This window comes from Pan troglodytes, chromosome 6 (genome assembly GCF_028858775.2).
Source record: "Pan troglodytes isolate AG18354 chromosome 6, NHGRI_mPanTro3-v2.0_pri, whole genome shotgun sequence".
In the NCBI taxonomy this organism is placed as follows: Eukaryota; Metazoa; Chordata; class Mammalia; order Primates; family Hominidae; genus Pan; species Pan troglodytes.
Genome location: NC_072404.2, coordinates 83,109,101 through 83,127,351, shown reverse-complemented (window position 1 = coordinate 83,127,351; position 18,251 = coordinate 83,109,101). Strand labels below are relative to the sequence as shown.

General features: G+C 53.5%; 2 protein-coding genes across 11 annotated transcripts in view; one reads left to right on the top strand and one right to left on the bottom strand.

The window, feature by feature from the left end:
* Positions 1-2,253: 2,253 nt before the first annotated feature.
* Positions 2,254-17,787, bottom strand: TRIM50 (tripartite motif containing 50). Of its 3 annotated transcripts, none has more exons than XM_001144726.4 (7): positions 17,587-17,787; positions 14,087-14,503; positions 9,857-9,952; positions 8,533-8,763; positions 8,398-8,420; positions 6,276-6,400; positions 2,254-3,228 (listed from the first exon to the last, which is right to left on the bottom strand). In XM_001144726.4, exons 2-7 carry the CDS (start codon positions 14,483-14,485, stop codon positions 2,639-2,641), a joined length of 1,464 nt encoding a protein of 487 aa, XP_001144726.1. In that variant the 5' UTR covers positions 14,486-14,503; positions 17,587-17,787; the 3' UTR covers positions 2,254-2,638. The 3 variants fall into 3 exon arrangements, with proteins under 3 accessions (XP_001144726.1, XP_009451606.1, XP_527777.2); XM_009453331.4 differs by having other exon boundaries at positions 8,398-8,417; positions 17,587-17,761; XM_527777.7 differs by lacking the exon at positions 17,587-17,787 and adding an exon at positions 15,153-15,263.
* FKBP6 (FKBP prolyl isomerase family member 6 (inactive)) overlaps positions 17,728-18,251 on the top strand; it is a 30,626-nt gene continuing 30,102 nt past the window's right edge. For 5 of the 8 annotated variants that reach the window (XR_010158540.1, XR_010158541.1, XM_003318681.7 and 2 more), the window contains exon 1: positions 17,813-18,164. Coding sequence is in view for 6 of the 8 variants with exons in the window: in XM_003318681.7 (XP_003318729.2) it covers positions 18,108-18,164 (57 nt within the window). In the remaining 2 variants the exon portion in view is untranslated. Of the gene's footprint in view, positions 18,165-18,251 lie in introns of all 8 variants that reach the window. The other 3 variants (XM_009453306.4, XM_527778.7, XM_054655813.2) reach the window with 2 other exon arrangements.

The following is an 18,251-nucleotide window of genomic DNA, read 5'->3' as shown; positions in this document are numbered from 1 at the left end:
GGGTTGTAGTAAGCTGAGATTGTGCCACTGCACTCCAGCCAGGGGGATAGAGCAAGATTCTTTCCCCAAAAAATAAATAAATAATCAGTCTGGTTACAGTGTGGGGATATAGGATGGAGGGGGCAGAGTTGAGGCAGGGAGAGACCAATGGGGGTCATGGGAGTCACCTAAACAAGAACTGGTGGCCTGGACTGAGTTGGTGGCAGTGGAGTTAGGTTGAAGTTGGCAGTGTGACCGCTAAGTTAAATCCACACAACTTGCTCAGGAAAAAGGACAGGTTGAGAATAACTCGTAGGTTCTCAGTTTGGGCAGTTGACACAATGCTGCTGTGTCTTTTGGTAGGATGGGGAAACCTGGGGTGGTGGAGTGAACAACCGCCACCCAGAGAGAGCAGGTCCTAATTCCTAGAGCCTGGAAATGTCACCTTCTATGGAAGAGATCTGTAGGAGTGATCAGGGGAAGGATTTGGAGAGAAGGTTATCCTGGATTATCTGGGCAGGTCCTGCATGGCATCACAAGTATCCCTATAAGAGAGAGGCAGAGGAAGGCCTCTCTTATAGGGAGAAGCGCAGTGGGTCACACCTGTAATCCCAGCACTTTGGGAGGCTGAGGCTGGTGGATCCCTTGAGCCCAGGAGTTCACAACCAGCCTAGCCAACATGGTGAAACCACGTCTCTACTAAAAATACAAAAATTTGCCGAGTGCACGCCTGTAATCCCAGCTACTCAGGGGGCTAAGGTAAGGGAATTGCTTGAACCTGGGAAGCGGTGGTTGCAGTGAGCCGAGATCACACCACTGTACTCCAGCCTGGGCAACAGAGTGAGACTCTGTCTCAAAAAACAAAAAATAAGAGAGAAGCAGAGGAAGATTAGACCGGCACATATAGAAAAGGCCACGTGAAGACGGAGGCAGAGATTGGAATGATGCAGCCACAGGCCAGGAAACACCAGGGCATGGCAGCCACCACCTGAAGCTGAAGAGGAAAGGGGCAGGTTTTCCCCGACAGTCTCCAGAGGGAGCGCGGCCTTGCCGTCATCGTGATCTTGGACATCTGGCCTTCAGAACCATGAGAGATTAAATTTGTTTGAAGCCACCAAGTTTGTGGTCATTTGTTACAGTAGCCACAGGACACCACAGCCACAGGATAAATCTCAGGGATGGGGGAGTAGGAAGATCATGAGTGCGGTTTTGGACATGCCCTTGATGTCCAGGCGGAGCTACTGAATGGCTGGAGCGCTACTGGATGTGGCATGTAAGGGACGGGTCTCCTGGAGAAGGAACTTCTGAGTCATCCCTGTGGAAGTGATGACTGGAGCTGTGGGTGTGGAGGGGTAGACAGCCAGAAGAGGAGCCTGGAGGTCCTCGGGCCATGAGTGGCCAGGAGGAGAGGCTGAATCCTCGAAGGAGACTGAGGAGAGGAGGGAGGAAAGTCAGGATTGTGGGGAGGCTGAGGGTTGCTGTTTGCCCCAGCTAGTCTCCCTCAGGCCCTCTTATTGGTCTGTGCACCCAGTTTGACTTCCAGTGGCCAGAGCCAGCATCTTGGTTAGAGGACTACCCCGGAGCTTCCAGGACCCACTTAGCCTGTGGGTATGGTGAGTCAAAGGGGTATGAGAGCCTAGGCACAGTGGCTCACACCTGTAATCCCAGCGCTTTGGCAGGCCAAGGTGGGAGGATTGCTTGAGGCCCAGACCAGCCTGGGTAACATAGCAAGATCCTGTCTCTACTAAAAATTTAAATATTAGCTGGGTATGGTGGCAGACACTTGTTGTCTCAGCTACTCAGGAGGCTGAGGCAGGAGGATCACTTGAGCCTGAGAGGTCAAGGCTGCAGTGAGCTACAGTTGTGCCACTGCTCTCCAGCCTGGGTGACAGAGCAAGATCCTGTCTCTAAAAGTAAAGACTCGAGGCTGGGCACGGTGGCTCACGCCTGTAATCCCAGCACTTTGGGAGGCTGAGGCAAGTAAATCATTTGAGGTCAGGAGTTCAAGACCAGCCTGGCCAACACAGCGAAACCCCATCTCTACTAAAAATACAAAAATTAGCTGGGTATGGGGCACACGCCTGTAATCCCAGCTACTCGGGAGGCTGAGGCAGGAGAATCACTTGAATCCGGGAGGTGTAGGTTTCAGTGAGCCTACATCGTGCCACTGCACTCCAGCCTAGGTGACAGAGAGAGACTCCATCTCAGGAAAAAAAAAAAAAAAAAAGACTGGAGCATAAAGCAGTATGTATAGCAACTAATATTTGCAAATCATTTAAAGAGAAAGAAATAATGTCAAATTTATTATCCTTGATAGTAGTTGAAAGTTCACAGTAATATGGAAAAGGTATACATGGGACTATTTCTGCCCTCGGAAGCGTCTGCGCAGATAGCATGGTTAGCAAGTGGCAGGAACCATGGGGAGCTCAGTGTGTCCCTGGCTGCCAAGGCCTGGGGGCCGAAGTTTACAAATACACCCTTGGCTGAGGGGAAAGGGACTGGGGTCCTGTTCCCTATCATTACATGTTCCAGGGACACACAGGCCTGAAGACCTTCCTAAACAGTGACGATATCACCTCAGGCGGGACCCAGCAGAAGCCCGTGAGTCCCCGGTGCCCCGCCGGGATGGGCCTGTGGGCCGGCAGGACTCCGGGCGGCCCTACAGCTTGGTGGGCTGCTCGGGGCTGAGGGGGCCAGGCCCGCTGGGCGGGGGCAGCACCATGGGCAGCGAGTTGCTGCCCCTCTCGTGCCAGCAGGTGTCCAGGATGGGGTAGAGCTTGCCCTGGAAGTCGGCCTGGAAGGTGTAGAGCGGCCGCAGGTCATCGGGGCGGTCGGCGTCGAAGAAGGTGAGTTCGCCCTGCTCATAGTGCAGGTAGAGCCCGATGCGGTGGGGGTGGCCGGCCACAGGCAGGGGTACCCGGGGGCAGGCAAAGGCTTCGTACACCCGGCCCTCCTTCAGGCCGATCAGCCACACGCCGTGCTCGGGGGACCTGTTCAGCTTGCCCTTACGGCTGGCTGTGCCCTTGATGACCCCCAGGCGCCAGTCGCTCTTGCTGCCCACCACCACCTCCCAGTAGTGGCGGCCGCAGGAGAAGCCGCAGCTGGCCAGGACGCAGGTGCTGTAGTCAAAGCGCTCAGGCTGGCTGGCTCGCCGCTGGGCCAGGAGCCCGCACTGCACCACCGTGTTGCCCTTGGAGAGCTCCAGGAGTGGGTGGGCAGTGGCAGGGTCCAACTTGAGAGGCTCCGGGGCTGGGAGGGAGATCACAGAGGGTCTGTGAGGCCACGTGGAGGGCAGCAGACCCGGCCCACAGAAGCTGATGGAGGCCCTGAACTCCCCAAGGAGAGGGGCTGTGTCTTCCTCATCTCTCTAGCCCCAGGGTCTAGAAGGGGCCAGTACAGGGCTGCTCCCTGAATGAATGAATGAATGAATGAAGTTTTACATAAGGAAGATCAATCACAGACTGATTGCATCCACCCAAGGCAAAAACAGTGTTTATATAAAAGGGAGCGGCTTGATGGGCTGTGGGGGGCTGAGGTGGCTGGAGAAAGAAATGGACACTGGGCTCGGGGTTCTGGCCTGCCTGCCTGACGCAGAGGTGTTGTGGAAAGGACCCGGAAGACACCTGTCCCGTGAGCCTATAGCTCAGCCCTCAGGGATTTCTGGAGAACCCATAACAACTGCAGCTGTTGGATTTGCTAGCCTAGTCAGCCTATTCAAGGATGAACTAGCCCACCTGAGCTTTTTGCTAGTTACCAGCTGATCCGTTTACCCCAGAAATGTGAGATGTGCTCCCCCCTGCCCGCCTCCCACCCCTTCCCGCCACCCAAGTTGCCGCAAGGAAAGAAGGCCAAGGGGAAGAAGGTGGCTCCGGCCCCTGCTGGCGTGAAGAAGCAGGAGGCCAAGAAAGTGGTTTATCCCGTTTGAGAAAAGGCCTAAGACTTTTGGCACTGGACAGGACTTCCAGGCCAAAAGGGACCTCACCCACTTTGTGCAATGGTCCTGCTCGGTCAGGGTGCAGCGGTGGACAGCCATCCTGTATAAGTAGCAGAAACTGTCTCCTGCTATTAACCAGTTCACCCAGGCCCTGGACCGCCAAACAGCTATTCAGCTGCTTAAGCTGGCCCAGAAATACAGACCAGGGGCAAAGCAAGAGAAGAAGCAGAGACTGTTGGCCCTGACTGAGAAGAAAGCTGCTGGCAAAGGGGACGTCCCCACTAAGAGGCCACCTGTCCTTGGAGCAGGAATTAACACCGTCACCACCTTGATGAAGAACAAGAAGGCTCAGCTGGGCCAGGCACAGTGGCTCATGCCTGTCATCTCAGCACTTTGGGAGGCTGAGGCGGGTGGATCACTTGAGGCCAGGAGTTTGCAAGCAGCCTGGCCAACATAATGAAAAACTCCGTCTCTACTAAAATACAAAAATTAGCCGGGCATGGTGGCACACGCCTATAGTCCCAACTACTCAGGAGGCTGAGGCAGGAGAATCACTTGTACCCGGGAGCCGGAGGTTGCAGTGAGCTGAGATCACACCACTGCACTCCAGCCTGGGTGACAGAGACTCTGTCTCAAAAAAAAAAAAAAAAAAAGGAAGGCTCAGCTGGTGGTGACTCCACGCAACATGGGTCCCATCAAGCTGGCTGTCTTCCTGCCTGTGCCTGTGTTGTAAACTGGGGTCCCTGACTGCATCATCAAGGGGAAGGCAAGACTGGGATGTCTAGTCCCCAGGAAGACCTGCACCACTGTCGCCTTCACACAGGTTAACTTGGAAGACAAAGGAGCTTGGGCTAAGCTGGTGGAAGCTACCAGGACCGATTACAACAACAAATGTGATGAGATCCGCCATCACTGGGGAGGCAGTGTCCTGGGTCCCAAATCTGTGGCTCACATTGCCAAGCTCAAAAAGGCAAAGACTAAAGAAACTACCACTAAACTGGGTAAAATGTACACTGTTGAGTTTTCTGTACATGAAAATAATACAAATTTTCCTTCAAAAAAAAAAAAAAAGAAATGTGAGATGTACAAACAGGATTCACAGTTCACAAACTGCAATTTTTTTCCTTCTTTCCTTTCCTTTTTTTTTTTTCATTCTTTTCTTTTTTACTGATGAGGTCTCCTCTGTCACCCAGGCTGGAGTGCAGTGGTGCAATCATAGCTCACTGCAGCCTCCCAACTCCTGGGCTCAAGCAATCCTCCTGCCTCAGCCTCCTCAGTAGCTGGGCCCACAGGCACATAACACCACACCCCACTAATTATTTTTTGTAGAGATGGCGTCTCACTATGTTACCCAGGCTGGTTTCGAACTCCTGGCCTCAAGCAGTCCTCCCACCTTGGCCTCCCAAGGTGCTGGGATTGCAGGCGTGAGCCGCCGTGCCCAGCCCCTTCTTTTATATAAACCCTATTTTTGCTTCTGGTGGATGAAATCGCTCTGTTAGCAGTCTCCCTTATGTACAAGACAGCATGCTAGTAATAAAGGAATGAAATGTGTTTGAGTTGTTTTTGACAGAGAACAAGAACTAATAGGTTGGTTCAAAAGTAATTGTGGTTTTTGCCATTACTTTGAAGACCACTTGTCCTTTGAGTAGGAAGGACATTTTTAAAAGGATATTACTTTTTTTTTTTTTTTTTTTTTGAGACGGAGTTTTGCTCTTGTTGCCCAGGCTGGAGTGCAATGGTGCGATCTCAACTCACTGCAACCTCCACTTCCCTGGTTCAAGTGATTCTCCTGCTTCAGGCTCCTGAGTAGCTGGGATTACAGGCGCACACCACCACGCCTGGCTAATTCTTGTATTATTAGTAGAGACGGGGTTTCACCATGTTGGCCAAGCTGGACTTGAACTCCTGACCTCAGAAGATCCGCCCTCCTCAGCCTCCCAAAATGCTGGGATTACAGGCATGAGCCACTGTGCCCAGCCAAAAAGTACATTACTTTTAAAAGTAATGGCAAAAACTGCAATTACTTTTGCACCAACCTAATACCATTTATGAAGCACTAAGCTGCAACACACATATGTCTATATACAAGCTCTGCAGCCTGGCCGGGTGGGTGCTAATAGCCCTACTTTACAGATGAGGAACCTGGGCTCAGAAATGACACAACTTGCCCAGCCAGCAGCTAGGAAAGGAAAGAGTAAGCAGGAACCCAAGCTGTTCGGAAACTCAGTCCCATGCTCTCACTAGACCCTCCACAAACCTCCATCTGAGTTCTCTGTAGCTTATTATCTCTCTGATACAATCGATGAACTGCCACCTGCCCTGGGCGGCAGCCCTCAGGAAGGAGGACGGGTCAGGGCCTCACCTGGCAAAACTTTCCGGAAGAGCCTTTTCCACACGGTCAGCTTGATGTCAGCCTGGTGGAGGCCTGGCTTGAAGGAGATGGGGCTGAATGCGCCTTCTAAGGGCCGGGCCTGCGGCATCTCTGCTCTGCAGGTGACAGTTCACAGTACAAGAGAGTGAGGTATCACGTAGCCCACCCCACCCCTCCATCCTATCTATGTCTGCCCAGCCAGATCCACAGTGCAGGACTGCAGTCACAATGCCCATCAATGCCCATCATCCCCTCCCCTGCACAGCCCCTTCAGGGAGGACCCATCTCCTTCCTAGAAGGGGAAACGCTCTATAGCAGTGCTTCTAGAGTGCAGGTTTGGGGACCAGCAGTGTTGGCTGGAAAATGGTCCAACCCCTTCCCAGTAGAAAGTCAATGGTCCACCTGGGAAATGGTCAGAAATGCAGGTTCTTAGACCCCACACCAGACCTGCCAATCAGAAACCAATTATGGGGGCCAAGTAATGTGTCTTTTTTTTTTGAGTCAGAGTTTCACTCTGTCACCCAGGCTGGAGTGCAGTGGCATGATTTCGACTCAGTGCAGCCTCAACCCCCTGGGCTCAAGTGATCCTCCCACCTCAGCCTATCTAGCAGCTGGGACTATAAGCATGTGCCACCATGCCCAGCTAATTTTTTTCTATTTTTGGTAGAGACAGTTTCACCATGTTGCCCAGGCTGGTCTTGAGCTCCTGAGCTCAAGCAATCCACCCACCTCGGCCTCCCAAAGTGCTGGGATTACAGGTATGAGCCACCATGCCAAGACTTTTTTTTTTTTTTTTTTTTTTTGAGATGGAGTCTTGCTCTGTCGCCCAGGCTGGAGTGCAGTGGGGTGATCTCAGCTCAGTGAAACCTCTACCTCCCAGGTTCAAGTGATTCTCATGCTTCAGCCTCCCCAGCAGCTGTGATTACAGGTGCCCGCCACCACACCCAGCTAATTTTTGTATTTTTCATAGAGATGGGGTTTCACCATGTTGGCTGGGCTGGTCTCGAACTCCTGACCTGAAGGCATCCTTCTGCCTCAGCCTTCCAAAATGCTGGGATTACAGGTGTAAGCCGCATGCCCAGCCTCTGTCCCTTCATTTAAACCCATGTCTTCTGACCAAATTGTCTCTAAGACTAAAAGAAATGTGAGAAACACGGAGTCTCCCATAAACAGGGAGTGAGGAAGGCTTGGGAACTGCACGTGTTCGTTTGTTGGGTCTAGAACATGGATCCGCTCTCTTCCCACAATCTGCAGAGCAAGTTTCAGGCAGGGCTGATACTGCCTGCTGCGCAAGGGTGAGGACGGTAAGCAAGGGATGCCCGGTGCTCCTGGATGTTGCTTCTGGCCATTTCCCACCTCTCCCAGCTCTGACTCCTGGTGATATCCTGCCTTACACCCAGCCACCCTGAACTCATAACCAGAGTCCACATGCCTCTCCCCCTTTTACAGGACCGTTTCCTCGGCTTGCCTGGCAAACTCAGGTCCTGGGTCCTTCTCAGCCATCAGGCCTGTGCCCCTCTGCCAGGTCCCCCAGACACCTGCTCCTCCTCTAGCGTTCTGTTTTGTTTTCTGAGACAGGGTCTCGCTCCGTCACCCAGGCTGGATCATGCAGTAGCATGATCACGACTCACTGCAGCATCAAACTTCTGGGCTCAAGCAATCCTCCCGCCTCAGCCTCATGAGTAGCGGGGACTACAGGCACATGCCACCATGCCCAACTAATTTTTTTATTTTTGTATTTTTTGTAGAGATGGGGTCTTACTACATTGGCCAGGCTGGTCTCGAACTCCTGGCCTCAAGCAATCCTCCTGCCTTGGCTTCCCAAAGTACTGGGATTGCAGGCATGAGCTACCCTCCTCTAGTATTTCTGTAGCTTGAGTGAACTTCTGCTGTTCTAGGTACCCACAGTTCACCATCTGCCTCCCCACCTGTCTACGAGACCCTTGAAGGCAGGGACGTGACTTTCCTCTGTCTTCCCCAGGCTCAGTTATAGAGCCAGCTGTGGGCAGCTGCTTGGGAGGCGCTGGTTAAACCGAATGGAGGAACCAGTGGAGCTGAGATGCCCGTGCCCGCAGCCACCAGACCCTGGCTGAGCTCTCTCCAAGGTTATTACCTGGAGGCCATGGAGTGGAACTTCTGGAAGGCAAGAGAGAGGGAGGTTAAGGCTAGAAGGTGGGAAGCCAGGGCACTGTTGGGAAGGGGAAGGCCCTGGCGGGTACGGGGATGGGACACCTCCCTGTCCACTCACCCGGATGAACTCGTGGTGGTCCTCATTGCCGAACTGTTCCAGCACACACTCGGCTTGGGCCAGCCGCTCCCGGGTTCCCTGGGCCTGCTCCAGCTGCATGTCCAGGGAGGCCACCAGGCCACGGGTGTGACCCCCTATCCCCTCCAGGCAGCGGGCCTTCTCCTCATCCACCAGGTGGTGCAGCTCCTGGAACTCGCGGCGGATCACCCAGCTGAAGACATCCGACTCATTCTGGGACAGGGAGGGCTGGTCACTGCAGAGTCACAGCCTAGCTGCCAGGCTCTGTCTGGCTGGCCTCGGTGTCCCCAGGGCCTTCCTGACTGGGCTGGTCCTGGGATCTGAGTCTCAGGGGAGGCTGCATGGCCTGGCGCCGGGCAAGGAGTTCACCCCATGCATGGGGAGCCCTGGCGGTGGCCGTGGGGAGGGTGACCCCAGCTCCCGTTTCAAATGGAGAGGCTCTGTTTTGGCCTGTTTTAATTTTTTTTTTTAAGAGACAGGGTCTCACTCTGTTGCCCAGGCTGGAGCACAGTGGCATGATCATAGCTAACTGTAGCCTTGACCTCCCAGCCTCAAGCAATCCTCCCGCCTCAGCCTCCCGAGTTGCTGGGATTACAGATGCACACCACCACACCCCACTTTGCCTATTTCAGCTATTAAATGTGCATATCCCAGAGTTCCACAACTGAAGGAAAGCAGGAAGGCCCTGGGCGAGCAGGCTTTGCTGTGAGGGAGCCAGAACTCCCTGCAGAACCCTGAGCTCCGCCTCCACCAGGCAGGGCTGGTACCGCCTGCAGCGCAAGGGTGAGGAGGGTAAATGAGGGAGGCCGAGTGCTTCTGGATCTTGCTCGGCTCCTGTTTCTGTTTCACAGCCACCTCCAGGGCCGGGGCACTATGCCTCCCAGCCCCATGTGCCTCTCATTTCGGGAGATCAGCCAGGGCCCAGGGCTGCCAGCCTCTCCAAGCCTGCGCACCCAGGTACTGGGAGGGCACCATGACAGGCTGGCAAGGTCAAGCAGACACAGGTGGCAAAGGGGCGGAGGAGTCACGCCCATGCTTTGAGCTGTTTACCCCCTGAGACTCAAGTCCTGGGTTATCTCAGTCTCAAGGACACAGAGGGCAAAAGCCAACTTGGAGCCAGTCCTAACGACAACTGGGTTGAATTCCCCTGAGAGGATTTGCGCTTTCCCCACCCCGCCCCGGAATGCTTTGAGTTCTGGCTTTATATGGAAGGCATGGTTTTCTGTAAAGGACCAATGAGAACTGAGCTCTACAGGAAAGTGAAGGTGGCCGGTCCCAGGCAGGGGCAGAGGAAAGGGGCACTCACGACGATTCGGGTCCGGTTGTTCACCAGTTTGGCGATGAGCTCATCCACCTTTTTCTGCTCCTGCTTCAGCTCAGCGATGAGGGCTGCGAGCTCCTCCTGGAGGCAACAGGCCATGGCCCCATGAGCCTCTGATCCCTCCCCTTCTCAGCTCCTTGGATCACCTTCTTGGGAGTATCCCAATGGCCACAAGCACTCCCAGGGAAACCAGGGCGGGAACCAGAGCCACCCAGGTACCCTTGAGTCCAAAACAGGTTAAATTGTTCAAGAATAGTCCAGGCGCAGTAGCTCACGCCTGTAATTCCAGCACTTTGGGAGACTGAGGTGGGACTTCACTTGAGGTCAGGAGTTCGAGACTAGCCTGGCCAACATAGTGAAACCCCATTATCTATTAAAAATACAAAAATTAGCCAGGCGTGGTGGCACACACCTGTAGTCCCAGCTACTTGGGAGGCTAAGGCACGAGAATCGCTTGAATCTGGGAGGTGGAGGTTGCAGTGAGCCAAGATCATGCCACTGCACTCCAGCCTGGGTGACACAGTGAGACTCTGTCTCAAAAAAATAAAAATAAAAAATAAGATAAATTAATTCAAGAATATTCTAGGCTGGGCGCAGTGGCTCACGCCTGTACTCCCAGCACTTTGGGAGGCCGAGGCGAGTGGATCACCTGAGGTCAGGAATTCGAGACCAGCCTCAACATGGAGAAACCCTGTCTCTACTAAAAATACAAAATTAGCCAGGCGTGGTGGTGCATGCCTGTAATCCCAGCTACTCAGGAGGCTGAGGCAGGAGAATTGCTTGAACCTGGGAGGCGGAGGTTGTAGTGAGCCGAGATCGCGCCATTGCACTCCAGCCTGGGCAACAAGAGCGAAACTCCATCTCAAAAAAAAAAAAAGGAATATTCTAGGCTGGGCACAAGGGCTCGTGCCTGTAATCCCAGCATTTTAGGAGGCCAAGGTGGGAGAATCACTTGAGGATAGGAGTTTGAGACCAGCCTGGGCAACACAGTGAGATCCCATCTCTAATTTTTTTTTAAAGAATATTCTGCATTGACAGCAGGAACTTCCCAGGCATAAGAGGGTCTCAATGTCACCGCTCTGCATGACATGGAGAGAGTCACTAAACGTTACAGCTACCAGAAGTCACCATGTGATGCTGGCACTTCCTGGATTGAATGCTGCCTGTAGGGGACCCATCAGGTGAACTCTGTGGTCACCAACAGATCCAGAATTAGTGGGTACTTAATCAGGAGCCATCACAAAAAGGCCGGCGCCAGGTGAGACTAATTCTAGGGCCAGTGGTGCTCACACGGGCCTGGGTTAAACCTGGTGAATCCCCACACCTGTGAACACCTGAATCCATTCCTGGTGGGCTTGGACACAGCACGGATTTGCGACCTCCCCAAGCTGACATAAATGCACTTCTCCTGGACTGCCCGGGCCCCAAATCTGACCTAGCCTTGGGGATGCCAACCGGGACCCCTGGACCACCATCTACTGCACGATTTGACCAGAGCCCCCATCGGTTTGTACCCATGCAATATACAGAATTTTTGGCTTGGATCGTGCCCAAGCACCAGAGAGCTGCAAGGGGCCTTCAGGAAGGGAGTTGGGTAAAGAATCAAGCACTTGGTGGCATAAACGGACAGAGTCCTTGCTCTGGAGAACGAGGCATGAGAATATTTCACAGCGGCCCAAGAACGACATTCCAATGTCACTCTCCCCAGGCAGACAGACGTGACTCATTCCTTCCCCGTGAGAGGAACTAAGTTATGCAAATCAATGCACCCATCAATCGAGCATCTCAAAATCTCAATAAACAGGGGGCAACGGGAACACCTAAAAGAGGGCAATAAAGGAGTGCAATTTAGTTGTATTCTGTGTTGCAACAGAGAAGAGCCTCGGGATCATCAAACCCCAAATCTGGCCGGGTACAGTGGCTCACACCTGGAATCCCAACACTTTGGGAGGCTGACGCGGGTGGATCACGAGGTCAGGAGATCGAGACCATCCTGGCTAACACGGTGAAACCCCGTCTCTACTAAAAATACAAAAAATTAGCCGGGCATGGTGGTGGGCGCCTGTAGTCCCAGCTACTTGGGAGGCTGAGGCAGGAGAATGGCGTGAACCCGGGAGGCGGAGCTTGCAGTGAGCCGAGATCGCACCACTGCGCTCCAGCCTGGGCGACAGAGCGAGACTCTGTCTCAACAACAACAACAACAAAATTAAGCCCAAATCTAAAACAGGGACCCAAGCTGGGCTGCTGGATCCTAACCACAAAGGACAGATAAGCTCCCAGCCTGTTTCCCTCCCTCCTTCCCATTAACTAATAAAACATAAACTCGGCTTCCTCACCTGCAGTCAGCTTCCACCTTCCATACTCCCCTAAACCTGCTCTTGCCAAGATAATCAGTTCTTACTGCTACATCTAACACTTTTCAGTCCTCAGAGACATTTCACACACGTGATCTCCTCCTTCAGTCTCTGTCTCTCTGATTTCCGGGAGGCCACACTCAGCTGGTGTTCCCGCTCTGAGGATTCTTTCTATCCCTTTTTTCAGGGCTCTCTCTCAATCCAGATTTTAAGTCTGGTACCCCTTGGGGTCATCATCAGTGTCTTCCCTTATCACTATGTAGACTCTCCTGGGTTGGTCTTCTCCACCAAAGGGGACTTCAGTGACCACCAGGAGGAAGGACCCTCCACACCTCTTGCCCTGAGCCCCACCGCTGTCCTGGTCTGCACACCCCTCGACCCGACTGCACATATCCAGGCACCTCCGGCTCCACCTGCCCACGCTGGATCCTCCCCTGCGATCACTTCCTCTGTGCAAGGGGGAATTACAGAGCTGGAGTCAACCTTCCCGTCCCTCACCCTCCTTGCCACACACAGTTGTCAGGGTTTTTTTCTGTTTGAAATTTGTCTTTGGTCTGCCCCAGGCCTTTGTCCTAGTTCCCATCGACTTAGGTCCTGGCACCCTCATCTCTCACTGTCCTTTTGCCTCACCCTCAAAGCTCCCCTCTGCCAGAGAGATCTGAGCATGTCATCACTGGCTTAAAACCCTCCAGCCTCCGCCTTGCTCCCTCATCCTGTGAATAAACTCCAAATCCATTCCCGGGTCACACTGGCCTCTCCATGCCCCGGCCGCAGCTTACCTCGCTGGCCCTATCTCACCCCCACCGATGTTCCCTCCAGCCTTATGCTGGGATTACAGGAGTGGCCACTGTGCCTGGCCAACAAGGCTAATTTTGAAACTTTTGTAGAGGCAGGGTCTCACTATGTTGCCCAGACTGGTCTCAAACTCCTGGACTCAAGTGATCCACCCACCTCGGCCTCCCAAAGTGCTGTTATTATAGGCATAAGCCACCCAGTCACGTGTTTTATAACAGGTGTTTTATATATATAACACCCAGTCAGGTATTATTATTACTCGTCTTAAAGAATGATCTGCTAGGTTTGGTGATGGCCTATAAAGGCAGGAATTCACTGATTCAGCATTTTGGACATTTACAATGTGCCAGGCATGGCTCCAGGCACTGAAATACACCAGGGGACAAAATGAAGTCCCCACCCTCATGCACCATAGAGTGCAAACGGGAGTGTCCAGACACAAACAAGGGGCCTAGGGCAGTGGTGCATGCCTATAATTCCAGCACTTTGGGAGGCCCAGGCAGGAGGATCATTGGAGGCCAAGGAGTTCAACACCAGCCTGGGCAACATAACAAGACCCCATTTCTACAAAATATGAAAAATGAGCTGGGCATGGTGGTGTGCACCTGTAGTCCCAGCTGCTCGGGAGGCTGAGGTGGGAGGATTGCTTGAGCCTAGGAGTTGGAGGCTGCAGTGAGCCATGATCACACCACTGCACTCCAGCCTGGGCAACAGAGTGAGATGCTGTCTCCAAAAAGAAAGAAAAAAAAGAAAGGAGAGAGGGAGAGGAAGAGGGAAGAGGGAAGGAGAGGGAAGAAAAGAAAAAGGAACAAACCAGAACTGCAAATAAAAAAACAGGAAGGGGTGAGCACGTGACACCAGGGAGCTCCCATCCTGTGCGTGTGGCTTCAATCCCCGGCACCTGGGTTGAGCTGCAGCTCAAACGCTAAGGAATGAATGCGCCAGGGCACAGCTGCAGGGAAATTGAGGATAGCTGGATCCTTTTGGTGCCAGGTGATGGCACCAGAGAGCACAGGATCTGGTCCCCGCGGGCCTCTCCAGCCCCCCCTGCACCCTCACTCCCCACCTTCATGCGGCTGTAGACGGTGGAGACGGGCGTGACCGGGTGGTGTTGGTGGGAGCCCAGCAGACCGCAGAGGCCACAGATGAGCTCCTGGTCCTTCTCGCAGAAAAGGCTGAGCGGGTTCCGGTGGTGCACGCAGACCTTGGGCTCCGGGTCCCCAGGTAGCCTCAGGGCTTCAATCACCCGGGCCAGGGAGACGTTGGGCGGGGAGCTGCTGCCGTCCACCGCCTGCCGGCACACGGGGCAGCGCAGCTCGGCATCCAGGTGGCAGGACAGGGAAACCAGGCAGCCCTTGCAGTAGGAGTGGCCGCACTGTAGCATCAGGGGTTCCTTGAAGACCTCCAGGCAGATGGGACACTGAAGCCGGTCCTCCAGCTCTGGCAGGCTCACCTGCCAAGCCATCCACACTCACTGCCCGGGCTGAAACACAGGCATCCGACCTCAGTCCTGTCCCCTCCCCTCCCCCTGTCCAGCACTCATCCACCACCCTCAACCCTAAGGAGCACCAGAATTTTAGAGGAAACACTTTGAGTCCTGGATCCCAGTCCTAACCCACATGACCTTGGGCCCCAGTTTCCGCAGCTGTAAAACAAAAGACTGCAGTGAAAAAAACTGGTCCCTTGAAGATACGTGTGTGTGTGTGTGTGTGTGTGTGTGTCTACATTTTTTACTCAAATTTGGAGACAAGCATGAAAGGGGCCATCTGCAGGGTCATTTGCAGTGACACTAATAATGCAAGGTCCAGCCCCAGCATGCATCCGGACCTAGAACTGGACAGCAAAACCCAGGCAAGCTCCCCACCTTCTAGATCAGTTCCCAAACTTTCGGGAAACTGTTGAAAGCATAGGTGTAATAGAGATTCTAGAGGCCCACCTTCAAAGGATCTTCTTCAGGGGGTCTCCAGTGAGACCCAGAACTCTACACTTATAGGTGACACTCCCAGGTAATTCTAGAGAGCCTGGAACCTACAAGGCCTCTACCCTGATCTCCCATCTGCTCCCCTATGAAAGCTTGTCAATGAGACAGAAGCAGCACCAGCAGCCCCCGGGGGAGCCCGACATTGGAGTACCTGGCTTCTCACAATCCGCTGGGCCTCCCACTACAGCCTCAAGCCAGCATCACTGGCTTTCCTTCTTCCCAGCAGGGAACAGCAGGCACAGAGTCAGAAGTGGGAAATGCAGCTGGATGCCTGCACCACTGCCTGGTCTCTGCCCCTTCTCTCCTCCCCTTTCCCAGCAACACCCCTGTGTCCCCAAGGTCACCAGAATCAGGTGGAAACTGGGTTACATCACGGGACTGGGGAGGCAGCCTTTGTTGGGCCTGCTCTGATAACATTCAGGTGCTGGCCTTGGCCACTGTGGAGGAGGGGCAGAAACAGAGGGACTGGGTACACCGTCCACACCTCATGACCCCAACAGGAGCAGATAGGTGCTGGGAAACAGTTCTTTCTGAATCTCAAACTCTTGCTCTTACTCTCCTTTTTTTGGGCAGGGGGGCTGGGGGGTGGGGAAAGACAGCTTCTTGCTCTGTTGCCCAGGCTGGAGTGCAGTGGCGTGGTCATAGCTCACTGTAGCCTCCAACTCCTAGGCTCAAGCCATCCTCCTACCTCAGCTGCCTGAGTAGCTGGGACTACAGGTGCATGCCACCATGCCAAGCTAATATTTAAAAAATTTTTTTAGATACCGGGTCTTGCTTTGTTGCCCAGGCTGGTCTTCAACTTCTGGGCTCAAGCAATCCTCCCACCTTGGCCTCCCAAAGTGCTGGGATTACAGGCGTGAGCCTTACTGCACCCAGCCTTCCCTCTCTCTCTCTTTTTTTCTAATACAAACTGGCAGATGATGATTCAATCTCTCTATTTTTTTTCATTTTATTGTTTTATTTATTTTAGTAGAGACAGGGGTCTCGCTTTGTTGCCTGGGCTGGTTTTGAACTCCCGGCCTCAAGCAATCCTCCTACCTCAGCCTCCCAAAGTGCTGGGATTATAGGTGTGAGCCACCAAGCCTGGCCTCTTTTTTTTTTTTTTTAAGATATTCAAAGGTATCCTTATTTACTTAGATTTTTTAAATCAAGGTATAACATATACAAGTGTGCAAATCTTAACCACACAGCTTGATAAACACTTGATGTATATACACCCACTCTCAAGAACAAGATGTAGAGTGTTTCCAGAAAGCTCCCTCCTGCCTCCTCCCAGTCATAACTCCTAACAAGGACAGCCACTGTCCTTATTACCATGTTGTCATGTGGACTGTTTTTGAATTTCACATAAACAGCATCATATAGAATGTACTCTTTTGTGTCTGGTTACTTTCACTCAATAATATTGAATTGTGAGTTTTTTTTTTAATGTGAAGTCTTTCAACGTTTAGAAATTCAATGATACTCTGTTATACAGGTTTTGTTTGTTTGTTTTTTGAGACAGAGTTTTGCTCTTGTTACCCAGGCTGGAGTGCAGTGGTGCAATCTGGCTCATTGCAACCTCCGCCTCCCGGGTTCAAGTGATTCTCCTGCCTCAGCCTCCCAAGTAGCTGGGGTTACAGGCGCCTGCCACCATGCCCGGCTAATTCTTTGTATTTTTAGTAGAGATGGGGTTTCATCATGTGGGGCAGGCTGGTCTCAAACTCCTGACCTGGAGCAATCCACCGGCTTTGGCCTCCCAAAGTGCTGGGATTACAGGTGTGAGCCACCGCGCCTGGCCTATTATACAGTTAATGAATATTATGGTCATAATATACTGCTGTGGTTTGAATGTATCCTCCTAATTTCATGTGTTGGAAACTTAACCCCCAATGGGGCAGTATTGAAAGTTGGCTGTAGCCTACGCCTATAATCCCAGCACTTTGGGAGGCCAAGACTGGAGGATCACTTGAAGCCAGGAGTTCAAGACCAGCCTAGCAACAAAGCTACAAACCATCTTTCCAGCAAATTAAAAACTAAAAAATAAATTAGCTGGGCCTGGTGGTGCAGTTCTGTCATCCCAGCTACTCGGGAGGCTGAGGCAAGAGGATCTCTTGAGCCCAGGGAGTGGCGGCTGCAGTGAGCTGAGATCCATCACTGAACTCCAGCCTGGGCTCAGAACGAGCCTCTGTCAATCAATCAATCAATCAATCAGTGTCTTGTCTGGGCCTAAATTCTCTAGAACACAATGGAAGAGAGAAAGTGAAAGAAGGTGGAAGTAACCCACAGCTGGGAGCCCTGAACCCTGCTGGTGGCAGGTGGCTCTCGTGTCCTCACCAGGTTGCCCTGCAATCACATGCTGCATCCTTTTTCCTGAACCTGCCCCACGTGCCCCACCAAGCAGCCACTCCGAGGGCTCCTTCAAGGGCGGCAGCCCTGTCACTCACGTATTCCAAAAGTGCTTCCCCTATGCCCTGATGGCCTCGCCATGTGTCTCATCATGCCCCACGCGCTCCCACTGTGCGCCCCACCTCGCACCCGTGCCCCATCATGCTCTGCGTGCTCATTAGGTGCCCCATCATTTCCCGCTTGCTCTCGTTACGTACCCAGCCTCCGGCACCTGTAAGTGCCCCATCGTGCTCTCTGTCGCTCCAGTTAGATGCCCCATCCTGCCCCGCGAGCTCCGATTACGTGCCCCCCCCACGTCCGTGCCTCATCATGACCGGCACGCTATGGTTACATGCCCCGCCTCGCGCTACCGCGCGTGCCCCATCATGCTCTGCGCGCTCCCATTACGTGCCGCCACCTCGCGCCCCTGCACGTACCCAACGTGCCCTGCGTGGTCCCGTTACGTGTGCCATCATGTTTCGTGCGCTCCCATTACTGGTCATACCTCGCACCTCACCGCGTGGCCTCTGTAGTTCCAGAGCTCGCGAGGGCCAGGGCCGTTGGCGGCGGTTGGAACGAAACGATGAGTGCCTCCTCGTGGCCCCAGAATGGAATGCCGCCGTCGGTAGGGGTCTGCCGGGCATAAAGGGGCCTTCGGAACCCCACCAGAGTCACAGCCAAGGAGGGCAGCGGGGCGCACCAGGCCGAAGGCTCACGCCACAGGGAGGGCAGCTAGGACATGGGGGGAAGCGCGTTAAACCAGGGAGTCCTGGAAAGGGACGACGCCCCCGGCCAGGTGAGGGCCCGGACGTTTCGGGGGCGTAGACGCTGAGGGGTGGCCGGGTGGGTCTGCGGCTCTGAGGCCTGGCTTTCATTCTCCATC